This window comes from Schistocerca piceifrons, chromosome 5 (genome assembly GCF_021461385.2).
Source record: "Schistocerca piceifrons isolate TAMUIC-IGC-003096 chromosome 5, iqSchPice1.1, whole genome shotgun sequence".
NCBI classification, from domain to species: Eukaryota; Metazoa; Arthropoda; class Insecta; order Orthoptera; family Acrididae; genus Schistocerca; species Schistocerca piceifrons.
In genome coordinates, this window is record NC_060142.1 from 54,487,004 (window position 1) to 54,506,837 (window position 19,834).

The following is a 19,834-nucleotide window of genomic DNA, read 5'->3' on the forward strand; positions in this document are numbered from 1 at the left end:
TTGCATATATTCAGTAACAGCTTAATTCACTGTCCCTTCGAGTCAAAAGTCTTTGAGGCTTGTGTAAGATAGTTATGCTGGGTTTAGTAAACCCACTGGACATCCAGATGGATGATACGTACGTATCAGTATGTGTAGCATCTCATGCATCCAGCAGGTGCACCTTTGGCAGGAACAAGGCTGATATCACAGGCTGTCACATGAGCCTACATAGCAAGCCAAATACGAAACTGCTCAATGGGGGTCTCTGCCTGTTTGCTGTTATGGAACTCGCCTGTACATGTGGATTCTACAATTGTTTACTGCGTGTTCAGTGCTACAGTAAAACAACTTGTGGATTCCCCACCTCCACCAACATGGAATTTTGGTTACATACTATGCCATTCCAAATTATTCACTGAATGTGAAAAATTGGGAGTTGGTGGTAAGGTCTTATGGGACTGAACTGAAGAATTCATTGGTCCCTAAGCCTACACACTACTTAATCTAACTTACAGCATGGACAAAACACACACACACACACACACACACACACACACACACACACACACACACACACGAGGGAGGACTCCAACCTCCGACAGGGGAAGCCGCACGGACTGCAACAAAGCGCCTTAGACTGCGCAGCACTGAATGTGAATTTCATGTCAACAGCTGCAGCTGGTATAGATTTATTACCCAAATGTGACACATCATAATTTGTATCGCACCTGGAATTAAACCCGGATTTACTGCTTATCACAAGTGGTCCCCTTACCCACTTTTGACTACTTGTGCAAGCTTCCTGGCCCAACCCAAACCTCCGTACATCACATTTCACGTTTCATATTCCTACCTAGGTCTCCCTTTAAGCTCACAACATTAATTGATTCCCCCTTACAGAATGACATCACCATGTGGAATCGACACCATTCTCAAGTCATATGTAAGTAGGTAACGTATGTTTGGAGTTATTTCATCTAATCTGAAACCATCCAATATTAATTTCGATTGTGGCTTGGATGAATATTTCACGAACTATTATTACTGTTTGGTTGAAGGATTAATCAATTTTATGTCATTGTTACAGAATTTATTTGCATTCAGTAGGTGTTGTTTCTATGTGAGTATCACAACATTGGGCTTTTATGATTTTTGCATTCTGTATTGCAAGTAACTACTGGTATATGAAAGAGCATGTTCTGTAGCATTTTGAACCACAATAAAGATATAAAACCAATGGGAACTGCATCTAGCAGTCTGGAATTGAGCGAAAAGACCAAAGTTGAAATGCACACCGCTGAATTCTACAAGAGACGCAGCACTTACTATGGCACTTTTTGTCTACAACATATAAGTTAGCAATGCATCAAATTCAAGCAGTGGGTGAACAGTTGTATGTAACAAATGAGGCAACAAAATAGTGCTAAAAATGAAACCAATTGGTAATGAATAGTTCAAGAAATGATTCACAGGACGTTTAGTTGTAAGAGGTTAAAGGTGCCTCACATTACTTTGAATTTGAAGATCCAGTATGGAATGGAGTAACTATATGGAAAAGACAGACTGTTACTCCACACATAAAGAAGGCACTGAATGGCAGATGAGCACAACAAGAAAAAATGCTAAGAAGTTTCAGCGTTCTAACTAAGTACACAAGAAGTAGGGGTGGGAGTGGGGAGTTGGGGGAAACGAGCACACATAACGCACACACACACAACTGTCATCTCCAGGCACTAAGACCTCACTGCATCCAGGGTGAGCACCAGCTAGGCTGGGGGTGGGTGGTGGGGATATGGAAGAGGTGTGGGGAGGGAAGAGTGAGAAGCAGGGATAACAGGGTAGAGGTGGAGGAATCAGATAGTGCTGCCCTGTAGAAGTGTGAAGGCACATAGTGGGGACAGGATAGGGGGGCTAGATGCAGCACTGGGAGGCTGTGATTGTGGTTGTGGCGCAGGGTTGGTGGTGCGGAGGTGATTGGAGAAGCCAAAAGAGGAGGGGAAAGGACTATCTAGCTGGGTGGGATAGAGGGCATGTTTACTGCTGAAATGGGAGTGAGGGTAGGATAGCAAGTGAAGGACGGGTTCTCCGATAGGCATTCCCATTACAAAGTTTCTACTGCACCCCGTGCAAGAGATTACAGCACTAACCTGAAATTTCCTCTTCCACTGTTGGAGAAATTCTTTTTTGTTCCCCCAAACAGTTGTAAGAGGATACCCTTCTTTATATCTTCATTTTCATAAATGGATGGCGCAATTGCATGTGCCAAGCGTTCATAAATATCATCCTTCTTTGACAGAGCTTCCAAGAGTTCAATTCTCTCTGGTGGGAAGCGGTGAGCTTTCCTGTGAAAGCACAAAGGAAACTTAACAGAGTGTACACATTTAATGGAATATCAGAATTCTTATTTCTGTCATTTGATTCCTTAATTTACTGGGTTATCAGTCTCACTGAATTTTTCAAACTACACTATTTTAAGTGACAATGAGTGTATTTAAGGCGTAATCCATATCAATTCAGGCAGGCTAGGAAAAAATCTTACCTTCATAGTCTCTGATGTGGACTTACCTGTCAAAGTTCTTTTACTATAGCATTCAGATCTTTTTTTTGTAAGTTATGGTAATTTTTTTTTCAAAAATTCCAATCCATAAAATTTTGATTTTTTTTCTGTTGATTAGTACCATATAGTTCCACATTCCCTGAAAAGGAGAGCTTCCACTTTTGGGTTGAATAGGTTCTATAAACAATTGAAATTTTTGCCATACACAAAACCTCTTATTAACACATTATCACATAACAGGCTCATAAAAATGAAAACTTAGCCTTATTTAACATAATTTTAGTTTTGAAACATGAGTAAGAGACTCATTTTTCAAGTATTTTAAACAGTTCCAAAGACTTGAAGGTTTCAATTTACAGAACTTCTGTGCACTCTGTTTTGTACTGAAATTAGAGAGACAATGAACTAAAAATGTGTTCCACTGCTTTAGTATCTTCCTTTGATATAGAGTGATGCCTTCCTGTTGAAGCAATAGGAACTGGAGGACTTACAGTCTTCAAAACATTATGAACAGGAAGCGAGCACTGATAGTGTTGTTGCTGTCCTTCAGCTGGAAACCTATATCTAGCAACTGGTCCAAGTGGTAGCATAAAGTTCACTACAATTTCATTTAACTCAAAACTGGTGTCTATAATCTCTGCAATCCACCAGTCACAGTCATACAAACATGCCACAAACATCTCCCTTCTCAGATTGTGGAACTGAATATCATCCTGCTGTTTCCAAGGTGACCGAACGAATGAAATTTCTTCTTTCTTGCTCTTTAAATTGTGTGCATTATGTGTTCGCCCATCTCTTTGAGTCCAAAAGTGTGTCTTCTGAATTCCTTTCACAGGAGTACTTTGTTTGGACCATTCTTTTTTCTGTTCACGGAATTCTTCGATTTCCTCTTTGGACAAAAGAATGAGGGCTGTGGATGTGTAAGATTTCACGACTTGTAAAAGCCTCAGCATTCTGAATCACAGCTATATTTGGTCTGGAAAGATTATTTTTTGTAGCATGATGCTTCAGCAGGCCTCCTACACCATCACAAGGCCCTTCCCATGACCAGTTGCACTGTATACCCAGTCAGTTGGCAAAAGCGACTTACTCAATTCAAACAGCTGGTAACGATTTTTAAAATGACTAGGAGCATCATCAGAAATAATTATTATCTTCTCTGCCCCCGTTTGCAGCTGAAGAATTTTGCTCATTGCTATGCCCTGTGTCATCACTTATAACTGCAACACTTGTGGTCTTATCATAGAATGAAGGGTTTCACGACAGGTGTTGTCACCACTTAACACTTACAGGCTGTCCTCCGAGGATGCCTTCCACAGTCGAAGGCGAAACATCAGGGGAGAGTCTTATGTATGGACCACGGCATCTCAGCCCGGAAGTGTTAAGTGATGATATGTGGTCTTATTTTGAATATATGTCACTCCTGTAAAAACTGAAACCGGGTCATTACTCCAATGATACCCTTGTACTTCTTGTGGGGAGTTACAGATCAGTTCTCAGCAAAATCACAGTGAAGCACTAAACATAGCCTTCCAGACCAAGTGTCTATACAGACAGTCCTCCCTTTCCAGGGCAGTCACCACATTGTTGAAGCAAACAAGTCTCTTGCCTTATGTCAAGGACTACCAATGACTTCACATGCCCAACCAAGGTGCCGTGTCATATGTCACGCATTCCTGCAAGTTCTTCAAGGTTACCACACAAAGTTCAAAATTTGTGCAGTGTAAAAAGAAACAGACATCTCTAGGCAGGTGTGGAAATACCCACTTAGGTCGTAGTGCATAAAATTTTAATCTTCCAATATCTGAAGTTGTACAGTTGCTCTTATAAATTGCTGAAGTTTCTTTATTACTGTGAGTCATGTATCTTCACTTCACAACTTTTTGACCTTCAACTGTTACAGTTATATGCCTTTTTTGTTGGCACTCTGGCACAACAGTCTCATTTATCTTCCAGATAAAATAACTGCACTATTTGAATTTGAGCTACTTCTACAGGATGGCCACAATAGGGATGTAACTTCCAAAGACTCCTTTAACAGACCTCACATTTCTTGATTTGTCTACCATGTACTTGGATACTGATGGGACGCGGTTCAAAATTGATTTCTTTGAAAATGTCTCTGGAATAATACTTAAAACTTGAACCTTTTCACTGTGGGATGCACAATATTCAACAGCTAAATTGATTTTTGTGAAAAATTCGTAACAAGAGGTGTGGAGTGCTTTGGTTTATTTTCTTCTGAAGACTGCATTTCTACTTTGAAGAGTATGGTCAGTTTTTCTGTGGCTTATTCATCCATACCTTTAGTAATTTATTTGTACTTTCTTGATGCGTAGAGCTTATGACTCAACTTCACTGACCACAGTTTCTTAACAGGACTAACACATACCTCTGTAGTTGACTGATTCAGTGTATTTAATTCTTCCTCTACTGATGCAAAACTGCATCATCAGCACCATGAGGGGCTTCACCTTGTTCAGATACTATCATTGTTATCATTCTGTCAAAACATTTTGAACACAAAATGTAGTCACTGGAAACATCTTCACTTTGAAACAGTCTTCAAATGAGAACACTTATTGCCAACCTTAACGAAGTCTGTTTTTTGTTTGCCTTATTATTGCTGTTGTTGTGGTCTTTAGTCCTCAGACTGGTTTGATGCAGCTCTCCATGCTACCCTACCCTGTGCAAGGTTCTTCATCTCACAGTACCTACTGCAACCTACATCCTTCTGAATCTGCTTAGTGTATTCATCTCTTGGTCCTCCTCTCCGATTTTTACCCTCCACTACTAAATTGGTCATCCCGTGACGCCTCAGAACATGTCCTACCAACCGATCCCTTCCTCTAGTCAAGTTGTGCCACAAACTCCTCTTCTCCCCAATCCTATTCAATACCTCCTCATTAGTTTTGTGATCTACCCATCTAATCTTCAGCATTCTTCTGTAGCACTACATTTCGAAAGCTTCTATTCTCTTCTTGTCTCAACTACTTATCGTCCACGTTTCACTTCCATACATGGCTACACTCCATACAAATACTTTCAGAAATGACTTCCTGACACTTAAATCTATACTCGATGTTAACAAATTTCTCTTCTTCAGAAATGCTTTCCTTGCCATTGCAAGTCTACATTTTATATCCTCTCTACTTCGACCATCATCAGTTATTTTGCTCCCCAAATAACAAAACTCATTTACTACTTTTAAGTGTCTCATTTCCTAATCTAATTTCCTCAGCTTCACCCGATTTAATTTGACTACATTCCATTATCCTAGTTTTGCTTTTGTTGATGTTCACCTAATATCCTCCTTTCAAGACTCTGTCCATTCCGTTCAGCTGCTCTTCCAGGTCCTTTGCTGTCTCAGACAGAATTACAATGTCATTGACGAACCTCAAAGTTTTTATTTCTTCTCCATAGATTTTAATTCCTACTCTGAATTTTTCTTTTGTTTCCTTTACTGCTTGCTCAATATACAGATTGAATAACATCGGGGATAGGCTACAACCCTGTCTCACTACCTTCCCAGCCACTGCTTCCCTTCCATGCCCCTCGACTCTTATAACTGCTATCTGTTTTCTGTACAAATTGTAACGAGCCTTTCGCTCCCTGTATTTTACCCCTACCACCTTCAGAATTTGAAAGAGAGTATTCCAGTCAACATTGTCAAACGCTTTCTCTAAGTCTACAAATGCTAGAAACGTAGGTTTGCCTTTCCTTAATCTTTCTTCTAAGATTAAGTCGTAGGGTTAGTATTGCCTCACATTTTCAAATATTTCTACGGAATCCACACAAATCTTCCCTGAGGTCGGCTTCTACCAGTTTTTCCATTCGCCTGTGAAGAATTTGCGTTAGTATTTTGCAGTTGTGACTTATTAAACTAATAGTTTGGTAATTTTCACATCTGTCAACACTTGCTTTCTTTGGGATTGAAATTATTTTATTCTTGAATGAGATTTTCACTCTGCAGCGGAGTGTGCGCTGATATGAAACTTCCTGGCAGATTAAAACTGTGTGCCCAACCGAGACCCGAACTCGGGACCTCTGCCTTTCGCGGGCAAAGGTCCCGAGTTCGAGTCTCGGTCGGGCACACAGTTTTAATCTGCCTTTCGCAGGCAAAGGTCCCGAGTTCGAGTCTCGGTCGGGCACACAGTTTTAATCTGTCAGGAAGTTTCATATTTTATTCTTCTTGGAGTCTGAGGGTATTTCGCCTGTCTTATAGATCTTGCTCTCACCAGATGCTAGTGTTTTGTCAGGACTGGCTCTCCAAATGTCTCTTTAATTTTCCTGTAGGCAGTATCTATCTTACCCCTAGTGAGATAAGCCTCTAGATCCTTACATTTGCCCTCTAGCCATCCCTACTTAGCCATTTTACACCTCCTGTCAATCTCATTTTTGAGAAGTTTGTATTCCTTTTTTCCGGCTTAATTTACTGCATTTTTATATTTTCTCATTTCATCAATTAAATTCAATATTTCTTCTGTTACCCAAGGATTTTTACTAGCCCTCGTCTTTTTACCTACTTGACCCTCCACTGCCTTCACTACTTCATCCCTCAAAGCTACCCATTCTTCTTCTACTGTATTTCTTTCTCCTATTCCTGTCAATTGTTCCCTTATGCTCTCTCTGAAACTCTGTACAACCTCTGGTTTAGTCAGTTTATCCAGGTCCCATCTCCTTAAATTCCCACCTTTTTGCAATTTCTTCAGATTTAATCTATAGTTCATAACCAGTAGATTGTGGTCACAGTCCACATCTGTCCCTGGAAATGTCTTACAATTTAAAACCTGGTTCCTAAATCTCTGTCTTACCATTATATAATCTATCTGATACCTTCTAGTATCTCCAGGATTCTTCCATGTATACAACCTTCTTTTATGATTCTTGAACCAAGTGTTAGCTATGATTAAGTTATGCTCTATGCAAAATTCTACCAGGCGGCTTCCTCTTTCATTTCTTAGCCCCAATCCGTATCCACCTACTACATTTCCTTCTTTCCCTTTTCCTACTATCGAATTCCAGTCACGCATGACTATTAAATTTTTGCCTCCCTTCGCTATCTGAATAATTTCTTTTATCTCATCATACAATTCATCAATTTCTTCGTCATTTGCAGAGCTAGTTGGCATATAAACTTGTAATACTGTAGTAGGCGTGGGCCTCGTGTCTATCTTGGCCACAATAATGCGTTCACTATGCTGTTTGTGGTAGCTTACCCGCACTCCTATTTTTTTATTCATTATTAAACCTACTCCTGCATTACCCTTATTTGATTTTGTATTTATAATCCTGTATTCATCAGACCAAAAGTCTTGCTCCTCCTGCCACCGAACTTCACTAATTCCCACTATATCCAACTTTAACCTATCCATTTCCCTTTTTAAATTTTCTAACCTACCTGCCCGATTAAGGGATCTGACATTCCACGCTTCGATCCATAGAACGCCACTTTTCTTTCTCCTGATAACGACGTCCTCTCAAGTAGTCGCCGCCCGGAGATCAGTGAAGACAAACATTACCCTTGGTTTTTTTTTTAAATAAAACCTGTCCAACTTAAAAAGTGGAAGCTCTCCTTTACAGAGAATATAGTACTACATGGTACTAATCAATAGGAAATAAGTAACTGTTCTGGATTGGAATTCTGAAAGAAAAAAGATCTGTAAATAAAATAAAAAAAATTCAAAAGGCGACAGTAAAAGAACTTTGACAGATATGTCCAAACAGAGGATACCATTGTAATCATAAAGCAATTATCTTTCAAATAAAAAAAACTAACAAAATATTATAACTGTTACGGAGATACAGAATTTTCAAATTTTTTCCGAAATTCAAATCTTCTAAATTGTGTTCGCAGTGCCATCTTTGGAGGCCTGTGTCTCACGGCAAGGAATTTTTTTGGAGAAATCAAAAACATACATGTTTCTCACTCCTGAATTTTAACATACGCTAAATTCAATAACATCTGAGACTATGAAGGTAACCCCCCTGCCTGAGGTGATACGGATCATGCTTTAATGACCGCAATTGCTATTTTGGCTGTTGCGCAGTTTTATTAGAGGATACAGCAAGAACATAGCCAAATTATACAGACATCCAAAAATGTGTTTAAACACGCACTACATATCTACGCAAAGACAGTCAGTATATCACAATAAAAATAAGAGTGATCTGCTTACCATGTCAGCTATTTATAGCATAAATTTTCATGTTTCCATGTGCTACATTGAACAGAATTCAGGGGAGGTGGCTTGTTTGCAAATAATTTAAAAAACACATTAGACATTAATCTATGTAGATACCCCGCAAACCACTTTAAGGTGCATGGGAGAGAGTACCCTGTACCACTACAAAACTGTCTACCTTAACTGTTGTTCTATGCAGGGCACTGGCGCACAGATTTTCAGTATGTGACAATGCTCCACTTTTAAGAAAACCAGAGTGTACACTGTTATCACTTTCCCCTCGCTGTTTCTTATGACTAAACAAGATGATTCTGCTACTCTTTTAACAAGTCTTCAGTTCCTTGAGCCAAGCAATAGTTGGAAGCATTTTTAATTTGCTGTCGAAATAAACTTCCCCATTTAAACAATTGTACTACGAAAAAATTGTGTGGAGGAAATGTTAAACAGTAGGTACGACACTAAGATTTTACACACTGTAACTCAACTTCACTGTAACTGAACTCCAGTTGTTTGTCAGAGGACCCAGAAAATTACACAAAGGGAAGTTTGAACACAGGGTAACAATGTTCAACAGCTTATGTGCTTGTTCACCACATAAGAATTCCTCTGACTTGTGAATTTTTTTCTCATAAAACCAAATGTTTTCCATTAACTTATTATGCATCTACTATCATCTCGCAGCGAACACCATCTGACATGTCAGAGAGATTCAGATACATATAATGCTGATCTTTTTGAACCAAAATTAACCACTAAACTTACAAGAAATTAAATTACAGAATATTGCTACTTGAAGCTGTCATGAATATCCCTGTTTCTTTGAAGAGTTGGATGAGCATTGCTTAATTTTCTTCTAGCATGCTTCTGGGCAATAAGTTTCTATATATATTAAGGCAAGCAAGTCTCTCACACTACTTCTGAACACAATATTGTATGTTGTGAAGTACTTTGTTTTCATGGTGATTTCTTTCTTAACAAAAAGAGCTGCAGCTTCCATATCAGAGGAGCCCTTTCTTGTGGTATCATGCCCTCCTCTGCCACCCCACCCTCAAACACTTGTCATTTGAAGCTGAGTGGCTTTTATCATTTAAATGTGGACTACAATTATAGTATTTTTATCTCATAATAACTGCAATAAGAACACCACCCTAGTGGCCTAACAACTGTCAGCGGCAACCTGTTCAACTCAAAAATATTAATTCATAGAGAATACAAATGGGGAATATAGAAGTTATCAACAATTAATAAGTTACCTACCCATCTTCCTGCTCGTGTAGGCGGCGATTATCTGTTTTCCGGTAATGCACAACATCAATGTGAGTCTTGTATACAGAACGCACACTACTGACTCTTGGGTTGACTTGCAGAGGTGTTGCACGGTATATTCCAGTCACTGTCACACGGTCACCAGCATGCACAGCATCTACCAAGTCATTATGAGCGAACAGCAACACTGTGTGTGGAGTTTGTCCAGCAGGCATGTCATCTGAAATAATTTATTGTATTTTAAGTATCTTATTCAAGTCACCATACTTACTGCAAAACTTCACACTTTAGAAATGTTAAGGGGGTCCATTTATAACAATAAATGTATTTTCACCCCACCCCCCACACATACATACAACACGCATGAATTCAACACGCGTGAATTCCCATTGTTCATAAACAATTACACCACTGCCAAGAAACAAGAGTTAAGAATACTGGCCAAGCTCTTGATCCAGTAGAGATGGATAAAGGAATAACAAAATAAAAATTATTATTTCTGCAATTAGTCATAAACACCTTTTAAAATTTTGTAATTCCCGCCCTCCAACACAGCTTTTCTTCACAGAGTACTGGCTTTCTGCATTTATTTAACAACTTTTAAGAAAGCCAATTAGGAATGTACCAGATAGTGCAGACATTGTGGGTCTAGGGGGTGGGGCAGTCACTGGCAGTTGTGGCAGGATATTTTGATGTGTCGCTCAATCAGAAGTATTCCTCCTTCAACTTTTGAACAATTTTTGGTTTGATTGTGTCACTAACCCCAGTACCACACCACACACATTTTGCTGCACCAGAAATTGCTTTATTGTTTATTGATGGTGTATATGCAGACGGGGAGCAGAGTGGTGGTGGTGGTGGGGGAGGGGCTAATTCCCAGATCTCCCAGTTACGAATACACTTTTTCCTAAATGAAAGTGCACTTTTTCCTGGGTGAAAGGTTTTCTATGGGAGCAGCAAAACTTATCAGTCCTTTGAATGACGGTGGTTTTGTACACCAGCATAGAACTTCCCAGCACTTAGGAAATGAAACGCAGCAAGAAAACATTGAGTTTTGGAAAGATCTTTAATGCACGGCAAAACTTAAATTTATTGCTTTTTTCTGATGGTGTGGTTAGGCAGGATACTAAGAACACTGCTTGAATTGCAGCAGCTGAATATTTCTGACAAGCAAGATTATAAATTGCATTACTGTGCTCCAAAAATTTCACGGGTTACCTGGCTGAATATATGTTCCATCGAGCACTTTGATGTTCTTATAGAAAAGCTAATTAAGGGTGAAACTGCTTAAGAACTCAGTTTGCACTGTTTTTTGAAGGATAATTACACTTTTTGCCATTATTATTTCATAATTTGTAATCTATGAAAGAACTAAAATAAGTATGAAAAGCTAACTGGAGTCGTGGTCTTTTCTAGTATGTGTTATCCTTTGAGATGCATCAAACACAATGTGCCTGCGAATTTTTAAATAATGGCATAAATGGCTGGTCTTCTGTACTTGAAATTTTTCTAAGTGGCTGGTCCTTGAAGTGTTTTGAATGAGAATTAAACACTCCTCGATTTAAGAAATACATCGCACATTCTCACATGTAATACAATTGATTTTCCATAAACGGAAATTTACTTTAAAAGTAACACTTCTCAAACCACCATTCACAATACTTTCACATGATCTGTTAGAAATGTTACCAGTTGTAACATTGTGCTCATCGAAAGCAGTTTGTTGGTACGAAGTATTGCATATTCCAACATTCTGATGTTGGCAGACACTTGTGTGTTTTTGATTTTGTGAATGGTGCGGTTTCTTTGCAACTGAATTTTTCTTTTGGTGTTACTCTCTCTATGTTTTATTGCAACATTATCATTCTGGATTAGCTGGCTGATGTAAAATTCTTTGTTAGAATATCATTTCTTACCAGACAGAATAATAAACATTTAACTGAAAACTAAAACAATGAAAAGTTCCCATAATTTTAAAAAATTCCTTGTTTTTCCTTCATTTCTCTGAATGAGAAACTTCCCAGGTTTTTCCCTGGGTGAATACACCCTGTTATTTCAATATATTACAAACCTATTTCCTCAACACATGCTTAGAATGCACTAGAAGAGCACTGGATGTTAATTTGTTTACGATCAATGCAATAAATGCTTGTTAGTAGGTCACACACATACATATTATTCATTAAAGAGAGCTTGACTTCAATTTGTCATCAATCACAACTAAACAGACACATGTGTGGTAGCAAGCCAGGAAGGGTCATCATGTGACTAGCAAAGAGAACAACAGTGCAAGATAAATCAGTTCATACTTGATTACAGGTTGCGATAAGTAAAGTCATATACCATCCATGGTGTTTGACGTAATCAAAATTCTGCAAGAGGCAGAAACAGACAAGTATATGAACTGTTTACGAAGTAAGTGGAAAGAAATATTAGTGAGAATGGTTTTCTCTTTTGCATCCTTTTGAGCGGTTTATATACTTACACTTATAAACGAATAAAATATGGAAAAATTTGTAACTTTTGCCATGTGGGTCGTGAAAGTTGTAATTACTGAGGGAAATTTGTAATTATTACGACTGATTCGTAATACGTGGCACCTTTGCATTAGTTATTAGTGACTATTTTGAGTTTAGCTAGTGTTGAAAACACACACAAAATCTTGTTTCACATGTATTTCAAGAAATAATGAAACAAATAAAACATTGCAACAAAATTATTAAGAAAATCTTAAATGTTTTATGTAAATATTACTCCACTAACAACGCTCAAACTGGAACATAAAACCTGCATTGTTTTATCAATTAGATTATGCTCAACTGTAACTTACATTAATGCAGGCAAATACACAGTCACAGTATCTTAAGAAACAGAAAGTTATTCTTTGAGACCACATTGTAATAGAACTGGTAGTACAATTTTAATTCTGATAACCCCCCCCCCCCCCACACACACACAGTAAAATTTCTGAATTATCTGAATGGAACCACAAACAGACCCAAAATATACTGAATTAATTCATATTTGGTATCTGATATTAAAATAAAATTAACAAAGATAATTAATTCATATTTGGTATCTGATATTGGAATAAAATTATCAAAGGTAACTGTAAAATTAACAAACATTGAATGCCATGTAAAAACAGTAGCTATGAAACTGTTTCAATAACATCATATTCCACTTATTCCTGTCAAAGGTTTTGTTGCTACTTTTGCAATTTTATTGTTCAAAGCATTATGAAGGACAATAATTAGTGCCAAGTCGTGAATAAATACAAGTATTTGTGCACAAGAAAGACATAAATGCCGAAATTGCGACTGGGAAAATTAAACCTCTGATTGACAGAGGCAGAACATAACGTGCATTGAATGCCCTGCCATACTGCTCCTCTAATATAACATGTCCAAAACACGGTCATTATTGAGTTGTCTCTCTCAAAGTCAATAACTGCGTGTTATATGGCTGTGGGAGCACTTTAATTTTGGAAACTGGAAGTGAGGTATTGGCAGAACTGAAGCAATGAGGGTGGGTCGTGAGACATGCATGAGTAAGTCAAGTTAGCAAGAGCACTGCCTCTAAAAGGGAAAGGCTTCAGGTTCAACTGCTGGTCCAGCACACAGACTGAATCCACAACAATTACAGAGTGAATGATTGATTCTGGAAACAGTTCCAAGCACTGTTTAAAATACTTGAGAGATGTAATGCAGTAATGAACCAAATTAAGTCAACTATTGTTACAGTAACAAAAAATCAAAGTAAAACCTACAGACATAATTAATTGATATATAAATCCAATCATTCTACAAATATTTCGAGACTGCAAATGGAAACACGCAGCGACAATCGCAAATAATGCAATGTAAGAAACAAAATAACATAGCTCAGCTAATTCTGTTGAAGGTTTCTTTTATTAATTTTTTTTTTTTTTTTTTTTTTTTTTTTTTTTTGACATTACTGAGACAGACCAACAAACCTATGAATTAGATTTTCTGATCATCACTGTGTATTTCACTGTCAGGCTTCAATAGCAAAACAGAAGTGACTCCGCACTACACTGTAACTAACATTAGTCTTCAGAAAACTGAGCAAAGAACCTCAAACTATAGATTCCATGCACAAAAATTTCACCCGAACCTTTTCCTCCTCTTTGTTATACAGGCAGTATGATGTGGACAGTAAAATAGGTTGCACTGAGCCAACAGCAACACTACTTAGTTCTATGTGAATACATTCTTCAGAATAGTTCAGCATACAATACTGCTAATGGAAACTTTAAATTATCCAGTTAATATCTGTATTATCAAACCCCAGGAACATGTGTTTTTGCTACATTCATTCAAAGTGCTCTTTCTCTCTCACAGTAATACAAGAACAAGTCATAACTATCTTCCGGTAATTCACATTAAACTATTACTTAAGATGAAAAGTTTTTCTCACAAAAGGCTCAACATCTCATCTTTAATTAACACACAACAAAAAATATAAATGAAGTTTATGCAATGAAAAATAGCCTACTGCAATGAAGATATGAAATAAGAAGGAATGGCAACAGGGAGGATGACAAAACATAGTTACATAGACATAAAAATCTAAACTAGCATATACATACCAGGTGATTCCTGAAGTTTCACTATTTGTTTATCTGTGAACTGTGACCGATTATGTACCAGTGAGAAACAGTGGTTTGTATTACAATTCGTACACAGGGTAGGCTCTGCAATTCGCCCACGATCAATTTCCACAGTTGTACTGAATGAGCACACAAGGCATTTAAAAAACGCTTCTCGCATATCAGGTATGATATTTGATGTTCTTGTTATCATTCCACTGACAGTAATCAACTGGTCAATATCTGCAAAACACATGTATTTCTTTTTATCCACAAACAAGTCAACTAAAATTTGGTTTTCAATACTACCAACAGGCTAACAGGATAGATGAAATAAAGGGCTGAACCTGAGAAATTTAGAAAGAACTTTATCCAAGACTGCATCCAATCAAGGCATAAAAGATGTTACAGTTACATGGAACACTCATTGCCTCATATTTTTACATAAGAAATTAATCATGGATATTAATGGATTCTTCCACCACAGAACAAATAAGCAGTGCAAAATTGTGGATGTTCTACAGTATTAACTAATTTAATCAACTGTTTTTTTGGCTTACAAGACGATCACCAGAATTTTCATTGATAATTATGCAATTTTGCATACACATTTAACAACAATAACAGAGTATACGAATCACATCTGAGTCACCTCATTATTAGTAATATTTTAAATTACATAAAAAGTAAAGTAAGTAACTTGAAAACATATTAGTGGATTTCATAGCACTACTTTTTAACCACACAAAATAAAATAAAAGCCTATATAGCGACAGTAGAGATTACTCATAAAATAATAACAAATCAACAAAAATAACCAGTGTTTGAAAATATAATATGGATTGATTAAAAAAAATCTAGTCACAGTGGTGACAGGAAAAGACGCATATAAAAGCTGTAAAAATTGGCAAGCTTTCGGATTGGCAGCTTCTTCTGGTAGAAGGGTTGCAGGTGAAAGAAAAGGGACAAAGAAAAAGGATTAGCAACTGTGAATGTATGCTTTCCCGGCGTATACAGCTGGCGAAGAGTTCTCGGGCTTCCAGCCGGGTGGCGGTGTCTTCAAACAGCGACGTTTCGACGAGTGACATACTCATCATCTTCTGGCGAAGTGCCGAGACTTTGCGGATGCCGGTCCCTTTATACCTGCGGTGTGCCCCCCACCACCTGGCCGCGGGAGGCTGGGTCCAGAGGAGCCGGCGGGCGAGGTGGAGGGGGAAGCGGGTGCGCCGTTCGTGTCTCCGTCAGAGCATTCTGATCGCGTCTCGTGAGCTGGACGGTTCTTGTTGCGTTCCTGGCGTATTGCGGCTAATGCTGGATTCCAGGCCGCGCTCAGTTGATAGCCTTCGTCCCTGTTCACAAGGTTCTCGTGGACACCTGGTATATACAACATTGCCTGCGAATGTGGTGTGCAGTACATTGGTCAAACGCAGCGCTGCATCTCTAAAAGGTGCGAGGAACACATCAGGCATGTGCGACTTGGACAGATAGAGAAATCTGCTATAGCTGAACATAGCATCAAAGAAAACCACACCTTTGACTTCGAAAACACCAAGGTGCTATGCCGAGCCGGGAGCTATTGGGATAGCGTCATTAAAGAATCAATAGAAATACGGGTCCACGAGAACCTTGTGAACAGGGACGAAGGCTATCAACTGAGCGCGGCCTGGAATCCAGCATTAGCCGCAATACGCCAGGAACGCAACAAGAACCGTCCAGCTCACGAGACGCAATCAGAATGCTCTGACGGAGACACGAACGGCGCACCCGCTTCCCCCTCCACCTCGCCCGCCGGCTCCTCTGGACCCAGCCTCCCGCGGCCAGGTGGTGGGGGGCACACCGCAGGTATAAAGGGACCGGCATCCGTAAAGTCTCGGCACTTCGCCAGAAGATGATGAGTATGTCACTCGTCGAAACGTCGCTGTTTGAAGACACCGCCACCCGGCTGGAAGCCCGAGAACTCTTCGCCAGGATTAGCAACGTTTAGGATCACTGAGGATGTAATGTCTTACACTAACATCTCTCATGCCTATGGCTGCAAAGTTCAACATCCTCTTGATATCAAATCTACCACCTCTTTCCTAATCATTCTAGCCAACCACATCCTAAACCACCATTATTTCACTTTTGAAGGTCAAATCTTTAAACACACCCATGGTAATGTCGAGTACTCGCACGGTACCCTCCTACGTCAATCTTTTTTGTGGGCCATTCAGAGGAAACCTTGCTAGCCTCTCAAACCCTAAACCTCTTTTTTCAGGTTCAATGATGATATCTCTGACTTCTGAACTCATGACCAAGACACCCTGTCCTTATTCCTCCAACATCTTATCTCACATCAACTTCACCCATTTCTCCTCAACACAATGTGCCACCTTTCAGGATGCTCACCTCTACCTCTCCGACGGCTCTATCCACATTAAACCCATTAACCACCAACAGCAACTGCATTTTGACAGCCACTTCTACACCAGAAAATTCCTCCCATACGGCCTTGCCTACTTAGGATGGCATATCTGTAGTGACAAGAACTCCTTTGCTGCTGGACTGGAACAACTGAACAAATACTTTGCCAGGACTAGAGAATTATGGCAAACCAACCTTTACTCTTGAAATACTTAATGTGTACTTTGTAAGATAAAATTTGACAACAAACAGAATAGCAAGTCAGTCATGAAGCCATCTAATAGGAGTATTGTTTTTTTTAGGCAGCTTTCCTACAACATTAAAATAATATCACTTAAAATTATTAACGACGACTTCATCCAACATACCTTCTGGGTTTAGACCCCTCATGTTTCTTGTTTTATGGGCATTGAATGGTCGTACTTGAATCTGGTGTTCCAAAACAGCAGCTGGGTGACGCTCAAAGAACATCTCATTCACTGCCATGTCAAATGTAGGAATAACTTCTTGCGGATAACACACCAACTGCCTGTACAGTTCTTTATCGAAAGATTCTAAATGTGCACAATTCACATTCAAGAATGGTTCTTCCAACGTATGAATCTAGGAAAAACAATTTAAGTACTATTACATTGAAATAATGAAACAATACTATGTATTGAACTACATATTTCAAACAGTGGCAATTAAAGTTATCAATATGACTGAAAATATGTGACCTCTACCTCTTCCAACTTCTGAATGTAAAGTGGTTGGTTAACATCCATTCCCTCAGTCCGTTCATCATCATCTGCTTCTGGATCAACATAATTTTCCACAAAACGCTTGAATTTTTCCTTGCATTTGTTTACGACAACATCTGTTCCCCAGATGACCAACTGCGGCTCTGCTTCAGGACCAGGTTGTTCTTGAATTGTGTCCAGCTGTGAAAAATCACCAATTAATTTTTAAAATTGCATTCTTGGTTTCCTTCCCATCACCTGTGTGTGCCCATGTATTCTCCACTACTTCATTTATCAGTCTATATCTCTCATGCATATCCCTTTCCTCAAATATACACTGATGGAAATTTAGAGTGAATCGGCTTTTGCTGAGAAAGTAATTACCAACTTGTGATTTGTTCTTCCACATATGTGATTGTTTCTTTCATTCATCCGATGATTTCCTGCAATACAGTAAAGTGAGGTGATTCTAGACAAAGGCAGAACTATTAAAACTACGTGCACGGTTGAAATGCATACTTTTCAGATATTTGCTACCAATAATCCAAATCAATTCAGAAGATAACCGAAATGTTCACAAAAACAGTACAAAAAAGAAATGATTGAGCCTAATTTCTGTTTATTCTAAATTTTGACTGGACGATAGAGACTCATGAAACTACTCTATGACAACCTAATCACAATATAACATTTATAACCTAATCACAATATAACATAGATAGATAAAAAAATCTACTCATCAAGCAGCAGTAGGACAACACACACGCAAAAAAAGGTTTTACTTATGCAAGCTTTCGGAGGGGCTTCCGGAGCCAATGGCTCTTTCTTCCAGCAGAAGGGTTGAAGGGGAAGGAAGAGGTGTGAAGTGAAAGAAACTGGGTTCCTCTCCAGTTCCTTTCCCTTCCCCTTCAACCCTTCTGCTGGAAGAAGGAGCAACTGACTACAAAAGCTTGCATAAGTAAAGTCCTTTCTATGTGTCTGTTTCCTGCCACCACTTGGTGAGTACATTTTATATCAATCCAATTATGTTATATTGTCAAAAATTGATTATTTTTGTTGTTACAACCTAATAACAAGAATACGTGCAATAATGATATGTCAACAATTTCAGTATTATTTCATTCCCCGCCTTCTGATTTCCTTTGATTAGTCAATTATGTGGAGAGGTGTACGCGACTCCGAGCACTACGTTTGTAAACTTGTCTTGAATATTCCAAGGCACAAAACTGTTACCGTTACCACCCACTGTAGTACATTGAGTCTTTCAATGAAACTTTCAAAAACCAGTGAAGAGTCTCTCAAGCTCTTCCACACCATTAAATTAATTCAACTTGGAATGTATAGCTAACAAAATACACATAAAAACAAAGATGAGGTGACTTACCGAACGAAAGCGCTGGCAGGTCGATAGACACACAAACAAACACAAACATACACACAAAATTCAAGCTTTCGCAACAAACTGTTGCCTCATCAGGAAAGAGGGAAGGAGAGGGGAAGACGAAAGGAAGTGGGTTTTAAGGGGGAGGGTAAGGAGTCATTCCAATCCCGGGAGCGGAAAGACTTACCTTAGGGGGAAAAAAAGGACAGGTATACACTCGCACACACGCACATATCCATCCACACATACAGATACAAGCAGACATATTTAAATAATAACAAAATACACAAGAACAGTTACTAAACCTTCTGTGCAGAGATTCATATTCATTTAGTTTTCTTAAAATGAATACTAGCTGAATAGTTACCTTACTAACAACCAGATTCAAACAGTTGTTCCAGCTTAATCCACCCCTGATGGTTGTCTCCAGAAAAATGATTGTTGTTATTTGATACTAGTCATTTACTGGAGATGATGTAACCAGAAACACCTTTTATTTTCATATATTTTCTTGTTATCAGTTATGATTTGACAGACCATTTATAAAAGGAATACATGTCCCTAGACAAGAGGTGCTCTTTTATGTGCACTAGGAGGACATGTGGAAAAATCTGGAGTCTTAGTCACTCAACGGATCTCAATCCAATAATCAGGCCTATGGTAATTTGTGGAGTGACATAGTGGAATAAAGTACAACAAAAGGCGGATGCTAAGAAGCACAAGGAG

At 38.7% G+C, this 19,834-nt stretch overlaps 1 protein-coding gene across 1 annotated transcript in view; it reads right to left on the minus strand.

Annotated features, from left to right (window-relative positions):
- LOC124798213 (DNA replication licensing factor MCM4) overlaps positions 1 to 19,834 on the minus strand; it is a 39,771-nt gene that overhangs the window by 13,086 nt on the left and 6,851 nt on the right. Inside the window, exons 4-8 of the mRNA XM_047261517.1 lie at positions 17,731 to 17,928; positions 17,374 to 17,608; positions 14,603 to 14,845; positions 9,982 to 10,210; positions 2,130 to 2,324 (exon numbers count right to left, since the gene is read on the minus strand). Coding sequence (XP_047117473.1) covers positions 2,130 to 2,324; positions 9,982 to 10,210; positions 14,603 to 14,845; positions 17,374 to 17,608; positions 17,731 to 17,928 — 1,100 coding nt within the window. The remainder of the gene's footprint in view (positions 1 to 2,129; positions 2,325 to 9,981; positions 10,211 to 14,602; positions 14,846 to 17,373; positions 17,609 to 17,730; positions 17,929 to 19,834) is intronic.